Source organism: Mandrillus leucophaeus, unplaced genomic scaffold, assembly GCF_000951045.1.
Source record: "Mandrillus leucophaeus isolate KB7577 unplaced genomic scaffold, Mleu.le_1.0 Scaffold999, whole genome shotgun sequence".
In the NCBI taxonomy this organism is placed as follows: domain Eukaryota; kingdom Metazoa; phylum Chordata; class Mammalia; order Primates; family Cercopithecidae; genus Mandrillus; species Mandrillus leucophaeus.
In genome coordinates, this window is record NW_012110907.1 from 163,701 (window position 1) to 191,693 (window position 27,993).

Sequence of the window (27,993 nt, forward strand, 5' to 3'; positions counted from 1 at the left end):
CCTCCCGGGTTCACGCCATTCTCCTGCCTCAGCCTCCCGTGTAGCTGGGACTACAGGTGCCCGCCACCGCGCCCGGCTAATTTTTTGTATTTTCAGTAGAGACAGAGTAGAGACGGGGTTTCACCGTCACTGTGTTAGGCAGGATGGTCTTGATCTCCTAACCTCGTGATCCACCTGTCTCAGCCTCTCAAAGTGCTGGGATTACAGGCATGAGCCACCGCGCCCGGCCTGGTGCTTGCATTTTTTATCAAGCTTTTGCTTATTTATATGTGATTGTTTTTACAATCATGTAAATTGTGTATTTTTAATTTTTACAATATTTACGCTCATACTTATGGTTCTATATATTGCTGGTTTACTAGATATTTGACTTGAAATTTGATATTGCTCTAGAAGAAACAAAATGAAAAATATATTTTATACTATTTTCTTTATTATGTGTCCTATCCTAAGATAAATAAAACATTTCCTTGATCAGTTTTAGCTTTTATTCACCTGTTCTGCAAAAGATCTCACTTTCTTTTCAGCTTTCTCTGGTAGTAAATTTTGTTATAATGTCCAAGCATAGTCATCTGAGTAAAATAAAAATAGTTGGATATGGAGATATTTCAAATACAGGGGATCTAGGGGAGAAAAAGAACATTTAAATAGAGCAGTAGGGATTTCTTAAAACCCTAGTACACTTGCTCCTCCAGTTTGGCAAAGGAAACAAACAAACAAAAACACTATTGTGCAATTCCTAATATATGTATGTTGCATGTTGTATTACTTTCTTGGCTAGATTATAATTTAATCTACACAGATTTTTTAGGTGATTCGTACTAAACTAAGTGCTCTGAAAAAAATACATAGAATGAATAAAGCACAGCCCTAATCCTCAAGAAGTTGACCATATTTGGCAAGAAATAATCCTTCTTCACAGATTTTTAGGTGATTCGTACTAAACTAATTGCTCTGAAAAATATATAGAATGAATAAGGCACAGTCCTAATCCTCAAGAAGTTGACCATATTTGGCAAGGAATAATCCTTCTTCACAGTGAAATAATCAGAAAATGTCGCAATTATTGAACTGTTAAATTTGATGAGCAAGACTAAGAGCACTAATGAGAATTCATCAAAAGTGAGTGGGGATGATGATCTGTTAGAGCTTCAGGAATCTCTCAAGATGTTTAGTACTCAGATAGGCAAGTGAAGATATGATGTTGAAGATGAAATGATATGGCCAAAGGCATGAGGCCTTAAAGATACAAGTTTGACTGCCATTGGAGAGAAGAGGAACTGAATGCTAAAAGATTTGCTTTTCTTTTACTAAGCCAAATATATGTTGGTTTATTCTCTCAGCCCCTTGGTCATGACAGGCTTTTCTGTACATTTGTAATGTATTTTTATGTTTCTATAACAGCATTTCAATTAAAGGTAAGTTTCTCTCTCATCTCCTTTCCTAGAGCACCTGCTGTTTGACAGAAGTTATTCTTTCTGTTTCTTTTCCACTCTTCATTTTTCAGAGTCAGACATTTGGTACAAATTAAGGTCTGAATAAACGGATGCAATTATTTATAAATTAATTTAAGATGGCTACTTTGCATAGTAGAGTAGTTTAGATTTGGCATTGCGTACAATATGAGATTTCTTGAAGAAGTATGAAAGACTGGGTCCTTAAATAAATGAATTAAAGCTAATGAGATGGAAATTGATGAAAGTCAATTTTGAGGAAATCCTTTTTTGAGAGTATAAGTTGAGCACGAGAGAATTTGATAGCATTAGAGCACTTAAGGTTCCAGTTTCCAGTCTCAGAGTTTGAGTAATGAGAACCAATGAACCTTTACAAAAGGATCACAAAGTTGCTGCAGAAAAGAAACAAGCCCTTTAAATAATCAGGCAGTGAAAAGAAATGCTTTAAAGTCATCTTCTTTTTGTTTTATTTCTTGGCTTTTTATTGGGAAGAAAAATGAATAAATGGAAGACTTATCTTCAGTGACAATTATTCATTCATATAAATATTTACTGATCATGTTATTATTAATGTTGTCAATATCTTTTTCCAGCTTATACACCCAAAGTGATAAATTTGCCAACCACCTACTCTACTGAGGTGCCCATTATCTTGGATTATTCTAGGATGTGCTTAAGAGAGGGGGGAAAACTGGGAGCCTGTTATGCTTTTTAGCTTTAAAGCATCACTCGTTCACATTAAGGCCAGAGATAATAAATCTGAAAATAAATACTTTTGCAATGCCCAATTTGCTGGACTGGCAGGAGTTATTGAAGAACTTCCTGAATTGTATTGACACATGAAGAAATCAACAAACATAAAAGCAAACCCATTATATCATTTTTCCCATCAGAAATCACACTGAATAGTGAATTTCCAGTGATATTTTAATGAGCAGCAACCTTAAGTTCAGACTGAATGCCAACCTGGAGAGACTCAGTGGACCTCACATGGTTCCAAGTTGATTTAGCTTTAAGTAAGGATAATAGACAGGCAACAATATAGCTTTTATGGCAATAGCATAGTAGAAGTCTTATAACCTTTAGATATAATATCTTATGTCTTCTAAGTCATCTGCACTCAGTATGTGTTACCCACTTGCTACACATTTCTGAGGAATCTTCTTAAAATTTTTGTTGCACTAACTTCTATAATATCTAGTGCATTAAAAATAGACGTTAAAACACTATCACCAGAGCATATTTCATACAGTAAGAAGTTGAAATTCCCTCTACAAAGCAAATTAACAACCATAGATAGATTCACCTAAATGTTCTGACATTTCTTTAACATTTGAAAGACTGTTTTTTTCCACTTATCATCTATTACTTCTGCCTTATTGTAAGTGTTGATAGAGACATTGAACTGGGTATATTAGTTTACAGATGTAAATTCAATTATTTCTCTGGCAAATCTTTCTACATAAGGATTACCGAGCTTGTAAGTTTTATGTTGCCTGTCCAAATAATCCTTCTGTCCTACAGACCAATATGCACTCAAATTTCATTTTTATCTAACTACATAAATGAATTTAAATATCCCTTATTACATGATAGAGCTGAGGCAGAGAGATGAAATATTTAACACAGCACACTTTAATATCACCATATTGTTTTCTCAACTTTCCTAGCAAAAAATAGACTTTTCCTACATATCATGCATTTTACCTTATCAGAGTAGTCATTAGGTACTCTTTCTCAGACAATTCTGTATCTGGTCTGATAGCATAACCATAAACCATCCCTTAGGAATAAACTTTCACTTGCAAAAGCTTCTGCATATGAATGCAGTACACCAGTCACTTTTCTTTTATAAAGCAATGCATTATTGATTATTAGGCTGTCCAAACCTCACCAAAGGTACCATGAAGAAGATAAGTTTGTTTCCTAGTTCATAGAAATATGACTGTGATAGAAGATTGATAATGCCTATACTTATAAATGACATCTTGGTATAGTTTAGATTGTCCATAGTTCCCAGAGATATGTCCCTCCTGACTTGATCTTCTAGTATAGCAAACTAGAACCATTTAAATACATCAGAGTTTATTATAATAATTGTTTCAGTAATCATTGATTACTCAGTAATCATTCCTGAGTAATGCCAAGTTATTGAAAAGGAATGTTCCCTACGTTGCTTATTTGGGTTAATATGTTTGCCTAAAAGCCATCTCCACTTGATTCAATAAACTAATTTATTGAACTTAAAATCCCTCTTAGTACTTTCTGTCCAGTGTTGATTAAGGTGACTCAAGGATTGTTCTGGTTTTGGTTTGGCTCTGTGTCCCCATACAAATCTCACCTTGAGTCGTGAAACTTAGTATTGCAGGAGAGGCCTAGTTGGAGGTAATTGGATCATGGAGGCAAATTTCTGCCATGCTGTTCTCATGATAGTGAGTGACTTCTTATGAGATCTGATGGTTTAAAAGTGTATGGCACTTCTCCTCTCGCACTCTCTCTCTTTCCTGCTGCCATGGGAAAAAAGGCGCTTCCTTATCCTTTGCCTTCTGTGATAATTGTAAGTTTCCTGAGATCTCCCAGTCATGCTTCCTGTTAAGCCTGTGGAACTGTGAGTCAATTAAACCTCTTTTCTTCATAAATTACTCAGTCTGAGGTAGTTCTTTATAGCAGTGTGAAAATAGACTAATACATTTCATCTAAGTATATATGGTATGGATACTATTAAATTATATTGTGTGCATACAGAAGTATAGTTTCTCCCAGAAGCTTATAGATTAGGCATATTCTACTTCTAGGTGAAGTTCAACCTGAGTGTGCAAAAGGATCCCTATAATTGCCCTTGAGAATTTCTAGGAACAAATCATCAGTGATATGGGATCACCATGTAACCTTACTATTCACCTTCTTGTTTACAATTCTGATTCCATAAACATTTGTTTATATTTCATCCAACTCTTAACCACATCTGGTGAGGCAAAAAAGAAAAATAGACTCTGGCATACTAGGAAACCACCAAAGAATGCCTTAAGTGATATCATTTTTACGCATAGCTATACATGTATAAGCTATGGCTGCTGCCAGCCACTGCATATCAGATAAGGTCAAAGTTAGAATTTAACTCAAGGCTTCAAATGTAAAATTAGGATAAGTATAACCAACAATAAAAGGCCCAAGTGATACAATCCTATCTCATATTCTGGCATGTCATAAGGAGACATTAACCCAAAATGATTCCAGTAGAGTTCTCAAGTATATCTTGTACCTTGATTTGTGCCACATCTGTGCAATTCTCCAGCATTGGCTATTAATCATTATCACATCTGAAAGGAGCTGCTAAGAAGATTATACTGTTGCTATGAAATGTTCTCTCAGAGGAAAATATGAAGGTATCTTATCTTGAAATCTTTGTTTGCGTGCTGTGCATTCTATATTCCACAATTTCAACTTCTCTTCTATTTATTACTTTTCTTAAGCCAGACAGCCTTTCATAGTTGGATTTGCTCATTAAATTCTGCTTTTCATCCATGGGTCTGGCTTTTGTTTGCTTGCAAGAGCTTTCACACCTGTCCATTAATAGGAGGAAGAAGTAGGTTTACAAAGGTAGCATGGAGTTCATGGAACTGATAGTTAAGTCTCTGAAAGCAGAGGAATATACAATGGTTTAAAAGAGAAAGAAATAAACAAATAATCAAGACCTAAACTTTGTAAAGAAATGGAGATGGATTGAAGACTTTTTTTTTTTTTTTTTTTTTTGGGAGACGGAGTCTCGCTCTGTCGCCCAGGCTGGAGTGCAGTGGTGCGACCTCGGCTCACTGCAAGCTCCGCCTCCCGGGTTCATGCCATTCTCCTGCCTCAACCTCCTGAGTAGCTGGGACTACAGGCGCCCGCCACCGCGCCCGGCTAATTTTTTGTATTTTTAGTAGAGACGGGGTTTCACCGTGGTCTCGATTTCCTGACCTTGTGATCCGCCCGCCTCGGCCTCCCAAAGTGCTGGGATTACAGGCGTGAGCCACTGCGCCCGGCCTAGAGAAAAGGCTTTTAATTTTGAGGAAGTTTAATTTATTTTTTTATTGTATTATACTTTTACTGTTATATTTAAGAAATCTTTGCCAACCAAATTCACAAAGATTTTCTCCTATATTCTATGAATATTCATAGTGTAGCTTTCACCTTTAGGTCTGTGATGCATTTTGAGTTAATTTTACAAATGCTGTGAGGTAAATATCTTCATTTTTATTTTTACAGTATTTTCCCCTTGTCCTCAGTTTTGCTTTCCATGGTTTCTGTTACTTTTGGTCAATTATACTCTGAGAACATTAAATAGAAAATTCTAGAAATCAACAATTCCAAAGTTTTAAATTGTGTTCCATTTTCAGTAGTGTAATGAAATCTTGAGGTGTACTACTCTGTCCCCAGCTGGGGGGCGTGAATCATCCTTTTTTCCAGCATCTCCATGACATCTATACTCCCTGCCTATGAGTCACTTAGAAACTATCTCTGTTAGATTACCTGTGGTGGTACCCTTATTTTACATAACAATGGTCCCAAAGCACAGGAGTAGTGATTCTGGCAATTCATATATATCAAAGAGAAGCTATGAAAGTGCTTCCTTTAAGTGAAAAGGTGAAAGTTATCATCTTAATAAAGAAAAAAATATTATATGCTGAGGTTGCTAATATCTTTGTAAGAATGAATCCTCTATCCATGAAATTATGAAGAAGAAAAAACAAAGTAATGCTCATTTAAATATTTCCCTCAAATCGAGCCTGTCCTCTCTTGATGGAAATATTTGCTAGTTAATTTATCTGTATTTTTATTACTTACTGAGTAATTCAGTATTATTTCTATACAGGGGCAACTCTACCACTTTCAAGCAATATCTTTGCCTATCATAATGAATAATTATGTATTACATTATTGTATTAATGATTACATGATATCTTATACCAAGATCTCAAAGCACAATAATCCTAGAAAAATAATCAAAAAGCAAACCAAGAAGAGTAGTTAACAGTAAAACTATTTTATATAATAGTTACAGTTCTTATGGTTGAAAGACATAATTTCAAAATAAAGTAGCATTTAAAAATATGTTGATTTTTTATCTATCCGAAAGTGGTGAATTTGGCTTCAGGCATAAACAGAAACCATGTCATGAGTGATGTTTTCTGCTTATTTCTTGACATGTCTTCTTCTGTGTGGGTCTCAGTCTTAGGTACATCCAATGAAGACCAGAAAACCAGCAGAAATACCAGATATTAATTTAAGAGTTTAGTCTTAGAGGAAGAAAAAAAACACTCTTTTCCAGTAGTTCTAGGAGTCACCTTGACTATACCAATTTGAATAACTTTCTTTTTTTTTTTTTTTTTTTTGCCAAACAATTTCCAGGCATGAGATGCCTATCACTGGAGCTAAGTGTCAGCTCCATCCAAATGTGAACTGTGAGAAGAATTAATTGCTCCCCAAAGGAAAATAAGGGACTTTTACTGGAAGCAAGAGCCAAGGATGCCCAAGAGGCAAAAATATCAAATGATCAACACATTCATGCATTATCAATTAAGCCATAGTTCACTTTTTTTTTTTTTTTGAAATGGAGTCTCGCTCTGTCACCCAGCCTGGAGTGCAGTAGCACAATCTCTGCTCACTGCAAGCTCTGCCTCCTGGGTTCACGCCATTTTCCTGCCTCAGTCTCCCGAATAGCTGGGTCTACAGGTGCCCACCACCACACCCTGCTAACTTTTTTGTATTTTTAGTAGAGATGGGGTTTCACCATGTTAGCCAGGATGATTTCAAACTCCTGACCTCGTGATTTGCCTGCCTCGGCCTCCCAAAGTGTTGAGATTACAGGCGTGAGCCACTGCTCCGGGCCCATAATTCACTTCTAATAAAAAAAATATTTATTCATATAAAATACCACATTTACACTCTTGCATTACAATTTATGTTCTTGTATATGGTTTATATCAACTGTGGCTTTAATTCTGTGTGTCATTTTTGAGACTCCATTTTGAATGTTTTTGTTCAGCTTATGTACAATTCAATCTTCTTTATATTTGTCCTTTTATATCAAGCTGTATTTTTTTTCTGAGAACCAGGAAAGAGCAATTGAAGAGAGTAGTAGACTGCAGCCAAAATTTAAAAGGAAACATTAGGAGAAACTTAGATTATTTTGTGGCAGCATGGGTGATTGATGGTGATATGGTTTGGCTGTGTCCCCACCCAAATCTCATCTTGAATTCCCACATATTGTGGGAGGGACCATGTGGGAGGTAATTGAATCATGGGGGCAAGATTTTCCCTTGCAGTTCTCATGATAGTGAATAAGTCTCCCATGATCTGATAGTTTTAAAAATGGAAGTTTCCCTACACAAGATCTCCTGTCTTATCCACTACCACCTTCTGCAATCATTGTGAGACCTCCCCACCATATAGAACTGTAATTCCAATACCTGTTTCTTTTGTAAATTGCCCAGTCTCAAGTATGTCTACATCAGCAACGTGAAAATTAACTAATACAGTAGAGTGGGGTGATCCTGAAAATGTGGAAGCAATTTTAGAACTGGGTAACAGGCAGAGGTTGGAACAGTTTGGAGTGTCAGAAAAGGCAAGAAGATGTGGGAAAATTTGGAACTTCCTAGAGACTTGTCAAATGGCTTTGTCCAAAATACTGATAGCAATATGGACAATAAAGTTCAGCCTGAGGTGGTCTCAGAGGGATATGAGGAACTTCTTGGGAACTGGAGCAAAGGTGAATCTTATTATGTTTTAGCAAAGACACTGGTGGCATTTTACCCCTGCCCTAGAGATTTGTGGAACTTTGAACTTGAGAGAGATGATTTGGGGTATCTGGCAAAATAAATTTCTTAGTAGCAAAACATTCAGGAGGTGTCTTGGGTGCTGTTAAGTGCATTCAGTTTTATAATGGAAACAGAACATAAAAGTTTGGAAAATTTGCAGCCTGACAACACAATATAAAAGAAAATCCCATTTTCTAAGGAGAAATTAAAGCCAACTACAAAAATTTGCATAAGTAACAAGAAGCCAAATGTTAATCCCCAAGACAATGGAGAAAATATCTCCAGGGCATGCCAGAGGTCTTCACAGCCGCCTCTCCCATCACAGGCCCAGAAACCTATGAGGAAAAAATGGTTTCATGGGCAGGTCAGGGTCCCTGTTCTGTGTGTAGCCTAGGGACTTGGTGCCCTGTGTCCCAGACACTCCAGCTGTGGCTGAAAGGGTCCAAAATAGAGCTCAGGCTGTGGTTTCAGAGGTTGCAAGCTCCAAGTCTCAGCAGCTTCCACATGGTATTGAGCCTGCAGGTACACGGAAGTCAAGAATTGAGGTTTGGAAACCTCTGCCTAGATTTCAAAGGATGTATGGAAACACCTGGTTGCCCAGGCAAAAGTCTGCTGAAGGGTAGGGCCTTCCTGGAGAACCTCTGCTAGGGCAGTGCAGAAGGGAAAAGCAGGGTCAGAGCCCTCACACAGAGTCCCTACTGGGGCACTGACCAGTGGAGCTGTGAGAAGACTGCCACTGTTCTTCAGAGCCCAGAATGCTAGATCCACCTACAGCTTGTACTGTGCACCTGCAAAAGCTGCAGACACTCAATGCCAGCCCGTAAACACAGTTGGGAGGGAGGCTGTCCACTGCAAAGCCAAAGGGACAGAGCTGCCCATGACAATGGAAACCCACCTCTTCCATCAGCATGATCTGGATGTGAGACATGAAGTCAAAGGAGATCATTTTGGAGCTTTAAGATTTGACTGCCTCACTGGATTTCGGACTTGCCTGGGGCCTGTAGTCCCTTTGTTTTGGCCAATTCCTCCCATTTGGAAAGGCTGTATTTACCCAATGCCTGTATCCCCATTGTATGTAGGAAGTAACTAACTTGCTTTTGATTTGACAGGCTCTTAGGTGGAAGGGACTTTTTACTGTGGACTTTTGAGTTAATGCTGAAATGAGTTAAGGCTTTGGAGGACTGTTGAGAAAGCATGATTGGTTTTGAAATGTGAGAACATTAGATTTGGGAGGGGCCGGGGTTGGAATGATATGGTTTGAATGTATTCCCACTCAAATCTCATCTTGAATTCCCACGTATTGTGGGAGGGACCCAGTGGGAGGTAATTGAACCATTGGGGCAAGTCTTTCCTGTGCTGTTCTTGTGATAGTGAATAAGCCTCACGAGATCTGATGGTTTTAAAAAGGGGAGCTTCCCTGCACAAGCTCTCTTCTCTTGTCTACTGCCACATAAGATGCACCTTTCACTTTCTGCCATGATTGTGAGGCTTCCTCGCTCACGTGGAATTCCAATAAACCTTCCCTTTGTAAATTGCCCCGTCTCAGGTATGTCTTTATTAGCAGCATGAAAACAGACTGATACATATGAGGACATTTGGAATATGCACATGTTGAAACACTGAGAGGAAGGAATTATGAAAGGGTAGGGCTAAAGTTCCTGAAAAGAACTGTAAAACATCATGGAAAAGAAATAAAAAAAAAAAAAAGCTCACAATTTCTTACCATTTAGATATCACAACATTTCAATAAACACTTTAAAGTCATAGAATTGTTTTTACTTTCATCTGAAACTTGTAAGCAAAACATTGGCTTCCCCATGTAAATAAATGCCCTTTTCATTTAGGACGCAGATTTCCCCACTAAATTAGAAATGAGCTTCATTTATTTCCGTCTCATAGACACTATCTACTGGTCACAGAGTCATTGAACTATAATTGAATTAAATTCCTGCCATAGCTTAGCTCCAAAATTAGTATTGACAGCTCCATTCAACATCGTCTAATAGACTTCAGAAGGGGACATCTACTGTGTAATATCGTTGAGGTTTTGGACTTTTTTTTTTTTTTAAGAGTCTCACTCTCTCGCCAGTCTGGAGTGCAGTGGCACGATCTCAGCTCACTGCAACCTCCACCTCTCAAGTTCAAGCGATTCTCCTGCCAATGTTGAGGTTTCAACATTTTGTATGATATACTCCATTTTGTATGATGTATCATTTTGTATGATAAATACAGAAAATGCTGTTGATGTATGTAAAATGCTTCAAAAGGTCTTGAGTTTTCAGGATCTTACAAAGAAGACACTATTATGATTTCGGTACTCAGCTCATTTTTTCTGATGGTGGACTACCATTAATTTCCTTAAAATATCTTTGTTAGCATACGTGCAAATTATGTTGACTCATAACCCATTATTTTATTTAGTACTAACATACTGAAAAATAGTGTTATTTAGGTAACTTAAACATAGAATCCTTGTTTTGTCTACTTGTTAAACTTTCTACCTCCTAATAATTTCTGCAGAGCTAGTTGTGTTCCTTGAACACCTTAGCTCAACTGTGGTTGACTAGCTCTGCAACGTAAGGGTTGTTTCTGTCTCCTGTATTTTGTAGTACTACTTGGTATTTCTAGCATCTCCCAGGTGGGTACCTTCCTCAATGTAATTATCATCCAGCTTATCCTCCTTTCCAACATCACTTATGCAAATGTTAAATAAGTCCAGCTATAATGCTGACATCCCTGAAGCACACTCCTTAACACCTTTTCTTAACTTGATGCATTGCCATTTATCATTACATTCCTTTAGCCAATTTAAGTCCCAGGAAGAATGTTAATATTGAATCCAATTTGAGCTAAATTTTAATTAAGATTTCCTGAGACATTTTAACTGATTTAAGTATAATCAAAATTGATATCTCCTCTGTTATCCCCATCCTCTGATTTTCTAATTTTATCTATACACAAAAGAGAATTAGTTTGTCTGGCTTGAATAGCTCTCTATAAATATATACCATTCATTTTGACTGTTTCTGCAAATGTTTCTCCTTTGCCTTTAGGAGTATGTCTGTCAGGCTTATACAAGTCCCAGAATCATATCATAAAATGCCTTTCCTTCTGGCAACCACATCTGTCCACCCCCAGATACCCAGCCTCAGGACTTAGTTGCATTAATGCCATTTCCTTTTTCATTCTCAATTATGTTTTGCTGCTATTTATGTGGACATTATCACTCTAAGCGTGACGCATAATAAAAAATAGAATATGCATAATATAACCCCTTCAGCATAGTGCAGTGTATAAAGTACTTTGTTTACATTTATTGAGGATATTAAGCATGAACTTTTGAATGGGAAATTAATTAACATGGTGTTCCTGAAATTGAATTCCAGTTTCAAGGTAAATGTGCATGTTTACATTTGATCAAGGAAGGTATGTCAGCATCTTCACCATATTTTCAAAGGAGTCTGCAAACTATAAAAACTACTACTTTTAGAAGTAATGTACTGAAAATATAAATATAAATAAATAAAACATTTCTACATGTTAATTTACTACAATTACGTGTGTTTTCTTTATTCCACAGAAAACTTTTAATTATATTCACTCGTGTAAATTGAGACCACCTTTCTTTCATTCTTCACATTTTGTATGATAAATACAGAAAATACTGTTGATGTATGTAAAATACTTACTATAAGATTTCCCACTATAATCCCTTTATATCCTTTTTCTCCTTTAATTTATATTTATCAGCAAGTCAAGGAGCCACCTTTAATATAATAAGTCACTGGTACTTTAATGTTGCTTGATGAAGTTAATCATTGTTATCTTTTCATATATAATAACCCAAATAAAGTCTTTTAGATATCAGTTGCATCAAAATGATTATAGATATATGTAAATTAGTTATACAGATGTCTACATGCTTAATTTTAAGGGCTCCAAATAGACTTCCTTTCCTCAAAGAAACATTTCTTGGGCTATGTTACCCTTGATATTCTTACAATGGGAGATGCATTTGTTTGATTGTTGACACGTTAATACTCTATGACTTATCAGTCCTTTATAAATCAGGGGGTGCAAGTTAAGAATCTTTCCTAGAGCAATTGCAAACAAAAAGGACACAAAGACGAGAGTCTCTGGGAGGAGACTCTATGAGGAGGAGAAAGCTATGGAAGGAAAAATGAGAGTAAAAGGAAGGTTGGGAGAAAGAAAAGCAGACTATGCCTATTTCATTTTTCCAGGTTCAGTCTGTTTTAATATGAGTTTATGTGTCAAGAACGCAAGGTAAGAAGGAAAAAAAATAAATTTCCTATAGGGATATTTGATTTTCTGTTAGGGCTTTCCTCTTTTTCCCTTTGTTAAATTAAAATAAAGATAAACCTTCAAGATCCAAAGTTTATTTCTTATCACTCTAACAGAAAAAAAAAAAAAAAAAATCACTCTTATTCTTGTGATTGCTTCAGTATTGTAACAGGACACAGTAGCCTCAGTTTAAAACAAAACAAAACAAAACACAACACCCAAGAGTATATATATCAAGCAAACTTTCCTCTGTTTTTTTTATTTGAAAGCCAGCTCCTTTTGTTGGAGGAATAAATGACATGGTGGTGAAAAGTTGTGTCCTAAGTGGATTTATGTTGTGATTTTCAATTCCAGCTCACTGCAGTCGACGCAGACGAAGGGTCAAACGGGGAGATCACATATGAAATCCTTGTTGGGGCTCAGGGAGACTTCATCATCAATAAAACAACAGGGCTTATCACCATCGCTCCGGGCGTGGAAATGATAGTCGGACGGACTTACGCACTCACCGTCCAAGCAGCGGATAATGCTCCTCCTGCAGAGAGAAGGTAATTTACATTAGAACCAATGCAGTCTTTTCATCGGGCCCATTTAACCCTGTAATTAAATGTAAGAACCGCGGCAAGTAGTCTTTTATCCTATAAACATCTAAATTAGATCAGAAAAGCAGAGAGACCAGAGTCTCGGGAACAGCATGCATAGACTGATTTGGTTAAATTGTGGGAAAAGGACAATATCAGAGGCATATTTCAAATTTATTATGGAAAAGTAAGGCTGCAGAGAGAGAAAGGCTCTTGTCTTCAAAGAAATGAACATATGTGTCAGTGGCATGTCATGTTTCAGGGTTTCAAAGTAACTTCTGAGTGTATGGATAGTTATATAAAATAATATATATATTTGAATATGTATATACACACAGAGACACGCACACAGACACACACACACGCACACACACACACACAGAGTGAGCTAAAAGATTTCCTGCTATTACAATTACATCTTTCTAGTCTCCCACCTGAGAAATCCCTTTTGTTAATTTATTATTTCCAGATTTTCAGTATCATTCCAAGAAAATATGAATAAATATTAATATACTCCTTCATTTTGCTGGGTTTTTTTTTCCATTCACAATGAATGTATCATGGGATCCTCTCCATGTAAATACTAGATAAATCCTTCAAATTGTTTTTTTCATAGTTATGTAATATTCCTTAATAAGTATAAAACTATGGAAGAAGTCTATTATTGATAAACTCGTATTCCTTAATAAGTATAAAACTGTGGAAGAAGTCTATTATTGATAAATTTTTCAATGTATCCTCTTTTACTGACAATGGAGAAATATTTAACACTGAACATGCATCATTTTGAATGTGTGCAAGTATATCAGTTTTTTATATTGGTATGTTAAGCCCAGATTACAATTATTCTGAATTTTCTACTAGTGTTTATGTGAATTCATATTGTATATTTAAATCCTTATTGTATTTGGGGTGTATCCTAGTACACAGTAGGAGGTATTAATGCAGTCATAGTTTTTTCCAGTCAAATAATCTCTGGTCCCCACAAAATACATTGTGATATTCATCCAAAGATGAACAACATTGGATAGTTCATCTTTTCCTCACAAATTTGAGATGTTGCATTTATTATATCATATATTTTCTTATGTATTTTGATTTTGATCTAAATGTTCTATTCAATTCTATCATTTATATTTTATGAGCTATTACCACACAATTTTAATGATTAAGGTTACATAGTATGCTCTATCCTCCGGTGCTACTAACTTACCTCAATGCTGTTTTCCCTCCAAAATGTTCCTTCTCATTCTGTTAAGTTTTCTCTTTGACTTTAAATAAGCTAGTTCAGTGTTCCTGTTGTTTTTGTTAACTGTGTTTTTATTAGGAACACAGGAGATTTATAAATTACTTAGGAATATATTATATATGTTTAATGTTGAATCTTTCTATCCAAGAACATTTTGCATTTGCATTTTTGCATTTGTCCATGCATTTTTTGTGTTTTTAGCAGGCTTTTTCTCTTTTTATGTAAGTTCTGTACATTTCTTGCTTGATCTGTTTCTACATCTTTTGTTTTAATTGCAAATAGGCTTTTATCCCCCCAGCCAAAGTCTAACTCTGTCTCTCAGGCTAGAGTATAGTGGCATAATCCCAGCTAACTGAAGCCTCAAACTCTGGGCTCATGCAATCTGCCCACCTCAGCCTCCCTAGTAGTGGGGACTACAGGTTCAGGCCACCAGTCCTAGCTAATTAAAAACAAATTTGTAGAATCAGAATTTTGCTTTGTTGCCCAGGGTCGTCTCAAGCTCTTGGCCTCTACTGATCCTCCCACTTTGGCCTCCCAAAGTGCTGGGATTACTGGCATCAGCCACAATGCCTGGCCTCCATTTTCTTTCTTTACTTTCATTTCCTAGTATACTTTCAATAAAAATGCTTATCTCGTTTGTGACTTGAATGAGACTGCCTCAGTGTTACCCCATTAGTTTGGTCTATGGTTTTTAAAACTATTAATAATACATTAAGAAAATACTCATCTATTTCTATTTTATTGACTTTTAAAAATAGTAATGGTGCTTTTCTCAGATAAAATAAATAGCTATCATATATGAGGACAGTAATGACTTTTCTTCTTGAGTTGATGATATAGTGACTGATCTTACTATAGCTCCTGTTTTGCATCCATGGTTTAGATGGATCTATTTTGCATCCATGGTATAGATTATATTAGGACATAATGTTTTTTTCTCTTGAAATAAGCTGATATTATATGCTTGCTGATATTTTATTTAATAAAATTAGTCTGTATTTTTTTTTGAGAAATCCTATCAAGATTAGGTATAGTTGTCATAATACTTCATAAAATAAACAAATAAAAACATAAGAAATCCCCAAAATAATTAATAAGTATAATATCAAACATGAATGTATTATAAACATGTATAAAACAAATAAATGAGTCTGAATCTGGTTCTCTGGAAAGACACAACAAAAATAAAGACGTAATTAATTGGATAAAATGCTATCTAACCTAATAAGAAAAAAAGAACGAGTAAAACTACACAATAAAATCTAATGAGGAAACTACACAGAAATAGAAAAAAGTAAGATTCATAGGAGACAACTTTGCTTAAAGGTATGCAAAATTTGAAAACAGAAATGGATGATTCTTTTAAAAGATACAATTTACCAACATTAGTTCAAAAAACAACAACAGGCCGGGCGCGGTGGCTCAAGCCTGTAATCCCAGGACTTTGGGAGGCCGAGTCGGGCGGATCACGAGGTCAGAAGATCGAGACCATCCTGGCTAACACGGTGAAACCCCGTCTCTACTAAAAAATACAAAAAACTAGCCGGGCGAGGTGGCGGGTGCCTGTAGTCCCAGCTACTCGGGAGGCTGAGGCAGGAGAATGGCGTAAACCCAGGAGGTGGAGCTTGCAGTGAGCTGAGATGGCGCCACTGCACTCCAGCCTGGGCGACAGAGCGAGACTCCGTCTCAAAAAAAAAAAAATAAAAATAAAATAAAAATAAAAAAAACAACAACAAAAAAGGAAATCTCAAGAATCAGATAACTCAATATTACACCAGGTTCAGCAAGCTTGACAGGACTGTAACTAAACTTTGCAGGGTGTGTGATCATCATTAATCACAGAGATATGGCTGGCGGAGTATTAGATTCTCATTTATATTTTTAAACTAGATTTCCTCCTCCTTAATAGTTTGTTTTCCTTTGAAGCTCATGTCAAAAAATAATTATAATGCCCATTACCCCTCCTTGCTGTCATTGACAGATGATAGGTCTCTTCCCAATAACTTTTCTTCTTTCTAACCTAATATTCTATTGCCATCTACATAGTGGAAAGTCACACTTGGAAGAGTTTATTTCCTACCTGCCTGACATTCACTTCAACAGTACTCCTATCAAACTTCACATTGACTTTATATCCAATAAGAGGTTTAAGGCATCTCCCATCTTGCAGTCACGCTGACCAAACTTAAACTTAAACTCTACCAACTGAGCCTCATTGTCAAGATGAAGTTTCTATCAACAGGTGTAGCCCATGAATCCCACCTCTGTAGCCTTAACTCCTACTATCGCTTCACTTATATCCTTCTCTTTAGTTCCACAAAACATACATTTCTTTTCTTCAATGCTCTGTAAATTGACATGTGAGTTTTCCTCTGTCTGTTAATGTTCTGTGGTATTTATATGTAAATACGTCTTGGATCTGAAATCTCTGCCCCTGTAACTTCTTCTGAAAAGTTTTTTCCTTCCTCCTATGTTGATTTTCAGTCTGAAGTTTTTGCTCCTGTAGATTTCTATATGTACTTCCAAAATAAGAGAATAGAAACTATGAACATTGAACTGTAAATATAGCTTTTCTAGCACAATATTGGTGGAAGACAAAGGAAAACAAAAGCAGTAATTTTTCTGTCTGATATCTACCAGAAAAAGCAATATAAATATCTGTAACCTTCATCTTAGAAACAAGCTAGAAATGCAGAATTACAAATAGACTCCTCGTAGCACATATTGACATATTTAATAGAAAATAATAAGATAATACAATCATCTATAAGCCAGGAACATTATCTCATTACTACTAATTACTATTGTCATATCAAAAAGTTGTCTTTTTAATTATTTTAATTATATCATTTCCAAACTTAAAGTATCTTAAGTCTATTTTTCCAAAGCTCTTCTTTATTCATATTTTATGTTATTCTTACAACAAATGTTATAGATGAAGTTTTATTCATGGTATTAATAATTTAAAATTGTGATTTCATAGTCTGAACCTCAGACTTGAAATTATTTATGGCTTCCTGTAAGGTAACACCCTTTATTACAAAAAAAAAGTTTTATATTCACACATAGATAAGTAAAAATTCTCCAATTTATTTTAAACATTTGTTCTTCTAGGATGTAGGGAGAAATGGAAAGCAGATTTTGAATTCAGAAGCCTTGTATTTATCTGCCATCATTAATTAATTTTATAATCTTGATTCAGTGAGCTAAATTTTTCCATTTTAAAATTCTCTTTTGTAAAATAAGAATCAAATTAGATTGTTTTAAGGATCTTTTTCAATTATAAGAGTGTTACCAAAACACCAAGTTTTCAGTCTAGGTCCTGCTGCTCACCACACAGAGAGCCAATCACTGACAGATCAATTATTGCCAAGGAAGAAGGCTTTAATTGGGTGCTGCAGCTGAGGCGATGGGAGATCAGTCTGAAATCCATTTTACCGACCAACTAAAATTTTGGGTATATATAGCAGGGAAAAAATGTAACAATGTGTAAAAAAGTAGGAACTAGGAACTAGGGAGGGGCAAGAAAGCAGTCACGATGAATGAGGGGTCTAGCATCTCATTGTCTGGATATGGTGATCTGGTGTGTTTCATTTCTTTAATACTTTTTTGAGAGGCTGCTAGTGGTTTCCTGAGGAAGGAACTCACGTAAAACATGTAAGTTTCAAGCTCTAAGACCAGAAGGATGAATTTCTATGTTTATCAAAAAAAGTGATCTATGGGACTATTTGTTTGGTTTCAGTCCCCCCTTTCTAATTATCAGTTCCTCAATCATGGGGAATTTGGTTGTCAATCTTTCTGGCTGCTTAATGCTGAGGAGGGCCATCATGGGCAGCATTATACTATAGGTGATTTCATGGTCACCCAGAAATCAAAGGCTAATCTAATAGTGTCATTTTCTTCTGAAACACAGTATTTCTCTCCTCAGCCCCCAACTTCCAACAAAGGCAAGTCATAGCAGGACAAATCTACTTTCAAAATAAGCTTCAGGCCCATATGCTTAGCCTGACTAACCACCCAAAGTGCAACAAGAATCATTTTTTATATAGGTCCTACATTGGCTTGCTTGGAACCTTTCACAAGGCCATTTCAGTCAAAGCCCTGAGAAAATAACCACTTCCTCCAATTGTGTCCCCATTGTACAAGAAAACATGTTGTTATTAAATGTATGCAGACAAACACATCACCATCAATTAAGAATATTATTCTGGAGAAATTAGGCAGAGAAAAAATATGCCTCAAATTCTGTTTACAAAAGTATTCTCTACTTAATAAACTCAAAGCATAACTTTATAGGTTATAAATAGCTCTAAAAAGTTATCCAGACTCTGAAGAACAAAACAAAAAAATCAGCAATATTTCAAAGATAAAAGCCACAAAAATTATTTCAGTCCTTCATTAGTTTAGTCCATGCAATCAGTTCTTGCCCTGCTTCATATTGGGTTAACAATCTTTATGAACACATCAGCCTTTAAATTAGTACCCTGGAATTTTCCTCTCTAACCCAATGGCACAATCTCCAAAGTTATCATTAACCTGCATTCAAAAGTCCTTTTCACAAACTCCACCAAAGAAGCAAGCCCTGGACTATAGCTGATTATAAGTCACTTTTTGAGAAGGATCAAAGCAAAATAATAATTGTAGATGACAAAAGCCTTAAGACAGCCATAAAGACACAGTAGATAAAGAAATTTGGTTATTTCTGTGGCATACAACAATTTAACATAATAATCATAATTATTACTGACGACACATATTGACATATCAGAATTTTAGGAATCTCATAAAATCCTCAATTAATAACCCATCCCTGTAAATATTAAACAAAGGAAGCTTAACATCACCTCAGATTTGACAATGTCTCCTTCATAATTCTAACATAACAACTAAGCCTAATAAGCCTTATATGTCTCTCTTGAACTTCAGGGAAACTAATACCCAAAAAGGTTAGTATGAGGTCAAAAAGACTGAATTTAGAACTTGAAATTTTGCTATTGGAAATTCTGTCAAATATGAAAGGTTTAAGACACCTGATAACACAAAATATGATCACAGGTCACTATAAAATATTTGTTTATTTAGCCAAAATAATAAAACAAAAACATTTACCTTTTGATAGAGAGGTGACTGTTTTTTTTTTTTTCCTTGTGCCCTTTTATTTATTTATTTATTTATTTATTTATTTTTTATTATTATTATTATACTTTAAGTTCTAGGGTACATGTGCATAACGTACAGGTTTGTTACATATGTATACTTGTGCCATGGAACAGAAAACCAAACACCGCATGTTCTCACTCATAGGTGGGAACTGAACAATGAGATCACTTGGACTCGGGAAGGGGAACATCACACACTGGGGCCTATTATGGGGAGGGGGGAGGGGGGAGGGATTGCATTGGGAGTTATACCTGATGTAAATGACGAGTAGTTGGGTGCTGACGAGGTGACTGTTTCTTAAGCAATAAGATCTAAAACTTAAGACAGCATGAGGCCAACTAATTCTGTCTCTCATCTCTCCATTTTTTTCCCTGCAGTTTCCTCAAGAAGTGAACAAAAATATCTTACATGAAAATTTTATTCAAATGAGAAAACCAAATTTTATCTTTGTATGGTATATTATTAATGTTAAATCTAATTTTAATAAAATCTTATATACAAATCTATCTAATTTTAATCAGTTTGACTATAAGATTTTCACAAACTTCTTATAGCCTTTTATGATTATCCATTAAAGAGCAGATCAACGCTCCAAGAAAACCCTGTTATTCTGACACATAGGCCCAGACACTGGCCTTGCATGATTGTGCTTTTGATATTAATGTTTAATTTACAGAAACTCTGAACTAAGTTTATCCTTCAAAATTGCCCCTTACCATCTCACACACCCACAGCTTCCACAATAGTTCCTGGGTCTACAGGGATTGAATAGTTTTAATTTCTGGCCCTGTGTCTCGTGAAAGCAGTTCATTTTGATTGTCACCTTCTCCTGTGTCTGAAGATGAGACTTTGACTAGTATCAGTGCTCAAAATTTAACAGAAGTCAGTGCTTTCTTCAGACCCAGGATTCAAAGACCTGTAAGTTAACATCACAAGGATTAGTTAATAGGATATTGATACTACAGAAAACCTATTATTCTAATATGTCACAAATTAAAACACAGTGGTTTGGAGTTTAACAGATACTACTTACAGCACTTCTAACCACTGTGTTAAAGCAGTTAGGTTATTCATTCCATATTTCTAATTGTTAGCATTTCAGGGACAGAACTGTGACCAAAAGTATCAAAGTTTTGATATGTCCTTTGCCAAACTTTTCAAAGTAAGGCAACTAATGTTGTTGTTTTTTTTTCCATTATTGAAAAATGGCAAATGCAAATATCAGTTTTGGAAATTCAGAATAAAGATAAGAAATGTCATTTCACTTAAATACTACACAACAAAGCAAGGACAAAGTGAAAACCACACAATAATTTCTCTTTAGCTATTTAAAAGACCATCATTACACATTTCTAAGATTCACTTCTGGATACAGTACTTACAACTAATTAAGTAACTTTCACCACTTAAGTCTTCAAACCAGTGCAACACTAGTACATATTTTGTTTTCAAGTACCACATGAATGCCCATCAGAGATAAATGGATTTGGATCAAAAATTACAACAAAGTATCATACTTTTTAAAGTAATTACTGCTTAATTGAGTTGAGTGTCACTTAATGTTAATAATGATAAACAAAACTAAAGTAGTTTGAGAGAAATTCCAATCAATTAAAAATTTCCTTAAAGAAATGTCTTTCCTGAACATTAAAACTTTGAACCCATATCACAGTTTTTCTTCATTAAAGGAAAGGATCTGAAGTAACTCAAATTATTGATTGAATTGAATTACCTTGGAAATAAACATCATTTAAACACTTCTATTCTCATCTACTTTTCCAAATGACAAAATATGTAATGTACTATTTTTGTTTAGAACTTATAAAAATAAGCCTTTTATGTGATTTTTGCCAGGAACCTTAAAGTTATCATAGCTAGCAATATAATCAGAGGTAAGAAAAAACAGTCAGATTTAAATGGCTGCTGTCATTCATCAATGTTTTGAAGCTTGACAAAGGTAGTTTAGAAACTTTCAATAAATACAGCAAATGATAAATTGTTGGGGATACATAGAAAACAAAATGACCGTTCATAGAACCAAATAAAAGCTTTCCATTAGAAACTAAAAACCATCAATAGTTTTATATATATGTATATGTATACAAATATATATGTGTATGTATACATATCTGTATATGTATAAATATAAATATGTGTATATGTGTATATATGTGTATATGTGTATATATTTGTATGTATAAGTAGAACAAACAGCAAATAAATGAAAATTAGAAGCAAAAATAGGCCAGGCGCAGTGGCTCACTCCTGTAATCCCAACACCTGGGGAGGCGGAGAAGAGGGGATCACGAGATCAGGAGATTGAGACCATCATGGCCAACATGGTGAAACCCCATCTCTACTAAAATACAAAAAATTAGCCAGGTGTGGTGGCAGCACCTGTAGTCCCAGCTGAGGACTGAGGCTGAGGCAGGGGAATCACTTGAACCCAGGAGGCAGCGTTTGCAGTTAGCCGAGATCGTGCCACTGCACTTCAGCCTGGCAACAGAGCAAGATTCTGTCTCATGAAAAAAAAAAAAAAAAAAAAAGAAGCAAAAATAAACAGTATTCCAACCCCCAATTTTTCTTCCACTTAATTTACCTCGTGTTACAGTGTTACCCAGAGCCAAAAAAAATTCACCTGATGAATATTTTATTCCTGATTCAGTTTTCCGACATTTACTGGCTTTAAGTCCAGCAGTACCATTATATATTTTCTGTAATTAAGAAATTCACTTCAGGAACATGATGCAGAATAGCAAATATACTATGAAATTTGGCTCCATGTTACATTCAGCTTTGGACTTAACTATATTTTAAAAATTGCCAAACTGCTAATGTATTTCTTTACAATAATTTATATTTTACTTTCAGTAAGATATGAGCTTTAACTATGAACAATGTTAATTAGACAAAGTATTCCAATTTTTATCAAGTTTCAAAGGATATTTTATTATCTAAGCTTTTACAACTTTGTATTTTCTTTGTATGGGCATGAAAGTAGACACACAGAGAAACAAGAAAAATGGCATGTGACTTACACAGACCATCCATGATATGCCTGGACTTTCTGTTTTGTCCTAGATTTTCTTTCTTTTCTATTTTTAATAACCAGTTATTTTAATTTAGGACAAACATTCATCAGACAAAAGCTTTTGTTATAAAAATTTTTTTTTCATTATCAACTTCCTTACCAAAAATGTATTTTCATTTCTGTAACTTTTTTCACATCTCTTTTTCTTCTACTTACTGGTTTTCTTCTACCTTGTTTCGTAAGTAACCATTTCAAGCCCATAATTTGAATTAACATTTAGATAGCTTCTGAACTAGACAAAATGATTTGTTCTCAATAAAAACACATCTTCTTTAGAATTCTTATCCTTAGTAGCCTTAAATTTTAGAGAACAAAGTTTTAGTGAACATCTGAGAAGCAAGAATTTCTGGGCTATCGGATATTAGCATTTTACAGATGGGATCCATTCCACAGTTTTTAGAAATATGTTTCCCCATAACTTTTTCTTAATTAGAAATGACCCAGACACCCAATGAGCATCAAAAACAATTTAAAATTTTTGAATTACACAAAAAGTTTACCTACAACATTTATTCAATTTACAAGTACTTGATTTTTTTCATTTTAATAGTTTATCTAGATTACTCTGAAAACTGAAATATTTAGACACCATCATTTAAAGTTAGCTGTTTCCTTGCTCACTATGCTTTTTTTTTTTTTTTTTTTTTGGATAGCTGGTGAATGTCAAGTCCTCAACTAAATCTTAAAATTAAATATATAGGTATTTTTGCCAGTAACTCACAAGAATCAGCTAAGAACATGCAATTAGTCTCATTTGTCAAAGAAGGTACACAAACCAAGATCATTTTATTTTGGCTGGGTTTATAGTTTTATAACCTTCTATGCCAAACCATGACACCTCAATTATATATAGCAGAGTCATATATAAAACCCAGACAAAAATGTATGCTGACAATTCTAAAGACATTTCTTTTTTTATTTTATCAAAAATTTTAAAGTCAGCTTGTTTATTGTGGTTTACTTAAGTCATTTGAACTTGAAAAATACTTTGGGCTTACTTATTTTATGTGTACTCTTTTATTTATAAACCAAATTCGTAGACAAAAAAGAAAAAAAAAACCCATAATATATCAACATAAACACATTAAGATATATATAAACACACATAAAAATCCAATCCTTTTTACCTCAGAACTCTAGCCGTGATATAGCAATACAAACTCACTGGTTTACATAGCCACACTTTCTTTACCCCAATAGATAATCCAGTGAAGGCTGTGAATCAAAATTTTGGGTAGATCAGTTTTCATGGCAGTTTGATTTTTAAAAGCTAAGCCTCCCCAGACTCCAAAGAACACTGGGACCAATCAGCACCACAAGAGACACAAGAGAACATCACATACTGACCAGGCCCAACTGTGGTTAGAGCAATAGTGCAAAAGCCTGGATACATGGAACTCTGTCATTCTTTCCCATTCAATAGCAAACTCCAGATTCCAAAGAATACTGGAGTCAAACCGTGTTTAAAGAAAGTTAGTTTACTGAATTCTAGTTTCCTCTGACTATATCAAACACGCACAATCACCAACACAATCCAACAGCTGAAACAACAAACGAGCCCTAAGAGTGTCCAAACTGAAACGGTTGGGGTGCTTCTTCTTTCTATTGGTTGGGCTTGATCAACCCACAAACGAACATTTCTTAGGAATTTCTCAAATTGAGAGGAGCCAATCCCACTCTCTGGTACCCACAAAAGATACACACTTGCTTACACACACACACACCACAATTACAAACAAGCTCCCAAGAGCGTTCATACTGAAATCCCCAAAAAGTGTCCATACGAACACAGGGTGCTTCCCACTCTCAGTCATTTGGGCTTGTTCAACCTACAAATAGAAATTTCTTTAAAAAATTCTCAAACTGAGAGGAGGGGATCCTGCTGTCCAGGACCACAAAGGAACTGACACTCATCTATCTGGATGCAGATGTTAAATTTCAAATGCTGTTCTGACTAGACAATCAGGAATGTAGTTGGGGGTAGCTGCTGTTAGGCCAGAAAGAAACGGAAACACCTCCAGTGAAAATCAGGTGGGCAACTGCTTAGGAGGCCTTCTGAGACACTCAGCTCAAGGCCGCCAAGACACAAGCAATGTGTTCCTGTCAGGTAACCAAAATCTGTCACAGGAACACTAGGGGTTCAGTTTAGATTATGCTGCTGGTAATACAAAAAGCCAATCACTGAAACAATAATTGTTGTCAAAGAAGAAGATTTTAATCCAGTGCTGTAGCTGAGGAAATGGGTAACAATCTCAAATTCAACTCACTGACTGACTAAAATTAGTGTTTACATAGCAGGGAAGAAATGTTAATGTGTAGGAAAACAGGAGCTAGGGAGGGGCAAGGAAACAATCATGACCATTGAGGGGTGTGACGATTGAGGGGTGTGACATTGGATGTGGTGATCTGGTGAGTTTCAGTTCTTTGACACTTTTTTCTGGGAGGCTTGAAGGTTGTTTCCTGAGAAAGGAGCTCAGATAAAACAAATGTAAGTTTCAAGCTTTAAGATCAGATGGGTCAATTTCTATGTTTATCAAAAAACAAAAAACTATTTATGGGACTATTGGGTAGGTTTCAAGAGTATATAAGAAATATATTACCTCTTTTGTTCTACTTTGACCTTTATTACCAGATGAAATATAATAAAGCTTTATGATGTTCGTTTTTAGAAATGGAGATTTATCTACATCATTCTGGCTATATTACAAAAATAAAATTTGTCTCATATATATGTTCAGTGTTATGCATTTAGTACTAGCTATAAAATGTGAATACAAAATGCTTGCATATAAAGTATTTTTATTTATATAGTGACTGCCTTATTTTAGTAAGTGCTTAAATGATGCTGTTGAATTACTACTATTTATTACAGCACAAATGCTATTATTTTATTGTTAATACTATTGGTATTCAATTTTATGAAAGCTAACTCTGACACTGTGCTGACATCAGCGATTAAAAGGAGATAGCATTTTAAAAGTCAATAACCCGCAAGAAGCCTGGTGCTTATTTAAACACATTGTAGGGATGTGCCAGGATGTTGCAGATGAAAAATGCAAGACCTTAAGATATGATCTCCTCCAAATAACTAAGATTCACGTCCAATAAGGGAAAAAAACATAATTACCAATTCTAGCTTTTGAATTATTGTGGAAAAGAACATAGGAAGCAAAGGAGCAAGGACAGATCAAGGAGATGGTCCTGTTGAGCTAAAATTTGTCTCTGTGTTCTGTCTGGGTCTAGAGTCCTCTTTGTTTCAGCATTTTAACGTTTTCTTCTCTGTGACAAATATCCAAGTGCCTCATACGAGTTTAAGGTCCTTATTGTAGTATTGTCACACTTTAGCCCTCTAAAATGGAAAGATAATGAAAGGGAAAGGAATAAAGAAATAAAAAAGTATAATAAGTGTAGTTTAACTATGCTTTCAGAAGCCTTAAGACACTGATATTCTTTTAAAACCTCTATAAAGTATTCTTGACCAGTAAACTGAAGATCTAAAGCATATCAGAAGCAGAAAGGGGCCTAGCTTTTGAAAGAAAGCTTCAAATCTGCGGTACAGATATGTTCCAGGTCAAAAAAAAAAAAAAAAGTTAAACATTGAGGAAGTCTCTTGGATCCAGGGTTATTGAAGACGTTAGGTGAGTTTATAGAGTTTTTCTCCTGACGTAATTAAAAAAAAAAACAGGTGAGTCTACGTATTTTACTTTTCATGAGATTGTGAAGCAGTGGTCTTCAAATTCTAGTTTCTATAAGTAGAACCTTGGAAATTTGTAAAAATTGTAGATTCTTGTATCCTACCCTAAAGATTATGAGACAACATGATCAAATTCTAACACCAACATACCCCATGCTGGGGAGGGGTGAAGGAGTATCGTGCCTTTGTAGGAATTTAGCCAAGTGAAAGGATTCAATTAAAATATCTACAGTATTATAAAGGATGTAACTAAGGAAAATGCAAGATTGTTTACACTATTCATAAAGTAGAATAAGTAATCTTAAGCCTTATTTTGAGTAATTTATTAATAATAAATTATAAAAGTGTGTTTCATATGTATGTATACATGTACCTATATATACAAATATATAAACTTATTTAATCTTTATCATGACCTTGTTATTATTATTTACATTTATTATGTGGAAATAATGAAACTGAAAGAAGTGATTTGCTCTAGATCACTGAGGGCAGCACCAAAATTCTAACTCAGGAATATCTGGTTACAAATTCTGTGTTCAACATCACTCACCTACTGTTATTACCAATAGTGTTGTAGGACTTGTTATGCATAGAGAATGTACTATCACAGAAAAGAAAGAGAAGAGATTCATAAAATGTTTTAAAAACTTGATCAACAACAGATGCTAAGATAAGCCAAGATCTTCAAGGGTAATATCAGGGAAAATGTTTTACATCTTGGGGCTGCTTCTGGGGTCAGATCACCACCTGGCAGGATGTTAGGTCTACCTCAAAATGACAATTCCTTTGTTCTCACAACATGGGAAGTGGGAATCTTTGCAGTATACTATAAATTTTGTAACTTCCCATTGTTTCGTGTTCACATTAATAACTATAATTATATAAGCAACATTTCATCATCTGTTTGAATCCATTTAAGAAATATCTGATTAATTTTATTGGCAAATTTTGATACTAAATAGATAAAATCAGAGGCAGAAATTAATACAGATATTTTAACTAATTACAAAAGTTTAAAATATTTCAATTTAGAATGAGATTACTTTAGAACAATATCATGATAAACGTAGGTATGAGGGTTTTTTTTGTTTGTTTGTTTGTTTTTGTTTGTTTGTTTGTTTGATTCAGAGTTTCTCCTGGTCGCCCAGGCTGGAGTGGTGCAATGGCGTGATCTCGGGTCACTGCAACCTCCACCTCCCAGGTTCAAGCAATTCTCCCTCCCGCCTCAGCCTCCTGAGTAGCTGGGATTACAGGCCACCACAACCAGTTAATTTTTGTGTTTTTTAGTAGAGACGGGGTTTCATCATGTTAGTCATGCTGGTCTTGAACTTCTGACCTCGTTATCCGACCGCCTTGGCCTCCCAAAGTGCTGAGATTACAGGCGTGAGCCACCGCGCCCGACCATGAAATTTTTTAAAGTCACGGTAGCTTTTATGCTTACTATTCTATTGTTATATATCTACTGATGATATGCTCAAAAACAACTTGAATTTAGGTATATTATAAAGTGACAAGCTATAAAACGAAATTTTAGTGCCCATGTTCTGAATTTCGGTTTTTTTTGTTTGTTTGTTTGTTTTCTTTGTTTTTTTTTTTGAGACGGAGTCTCGCTCTGTTACCCAGGCTGGAGTACAGTGGTGCGATCTTGGTTCACTGCAAGCT

The 27,993-nt window shown here is 35.3% G+C and overlaps 1 protein-coding gene across 1 annotated transcript in view; it reads left to right on the top strand.

Annotated features, from left to right (window-relative positions):
- PCDH15 (protocadherin-related 15) overlaps positions 1–27,993 on the top strand; it is a gene marked incomplete at its 5' end in the record, with an annotated part of 518,346 nt that overhangs the window by 159,980 nt on the left and 330,373 nt on the right. The window contains one exon of the mRNA XM_011971273.1: positions 12,908–13,101. Within this exon, the coding sequence (XP_011826663.1) occupies positions 12,908–13,101 (194 nt within the window). The remainder of the gene's footprint in view (positions 1–12,907; positions 13,102–27,993) is intronic.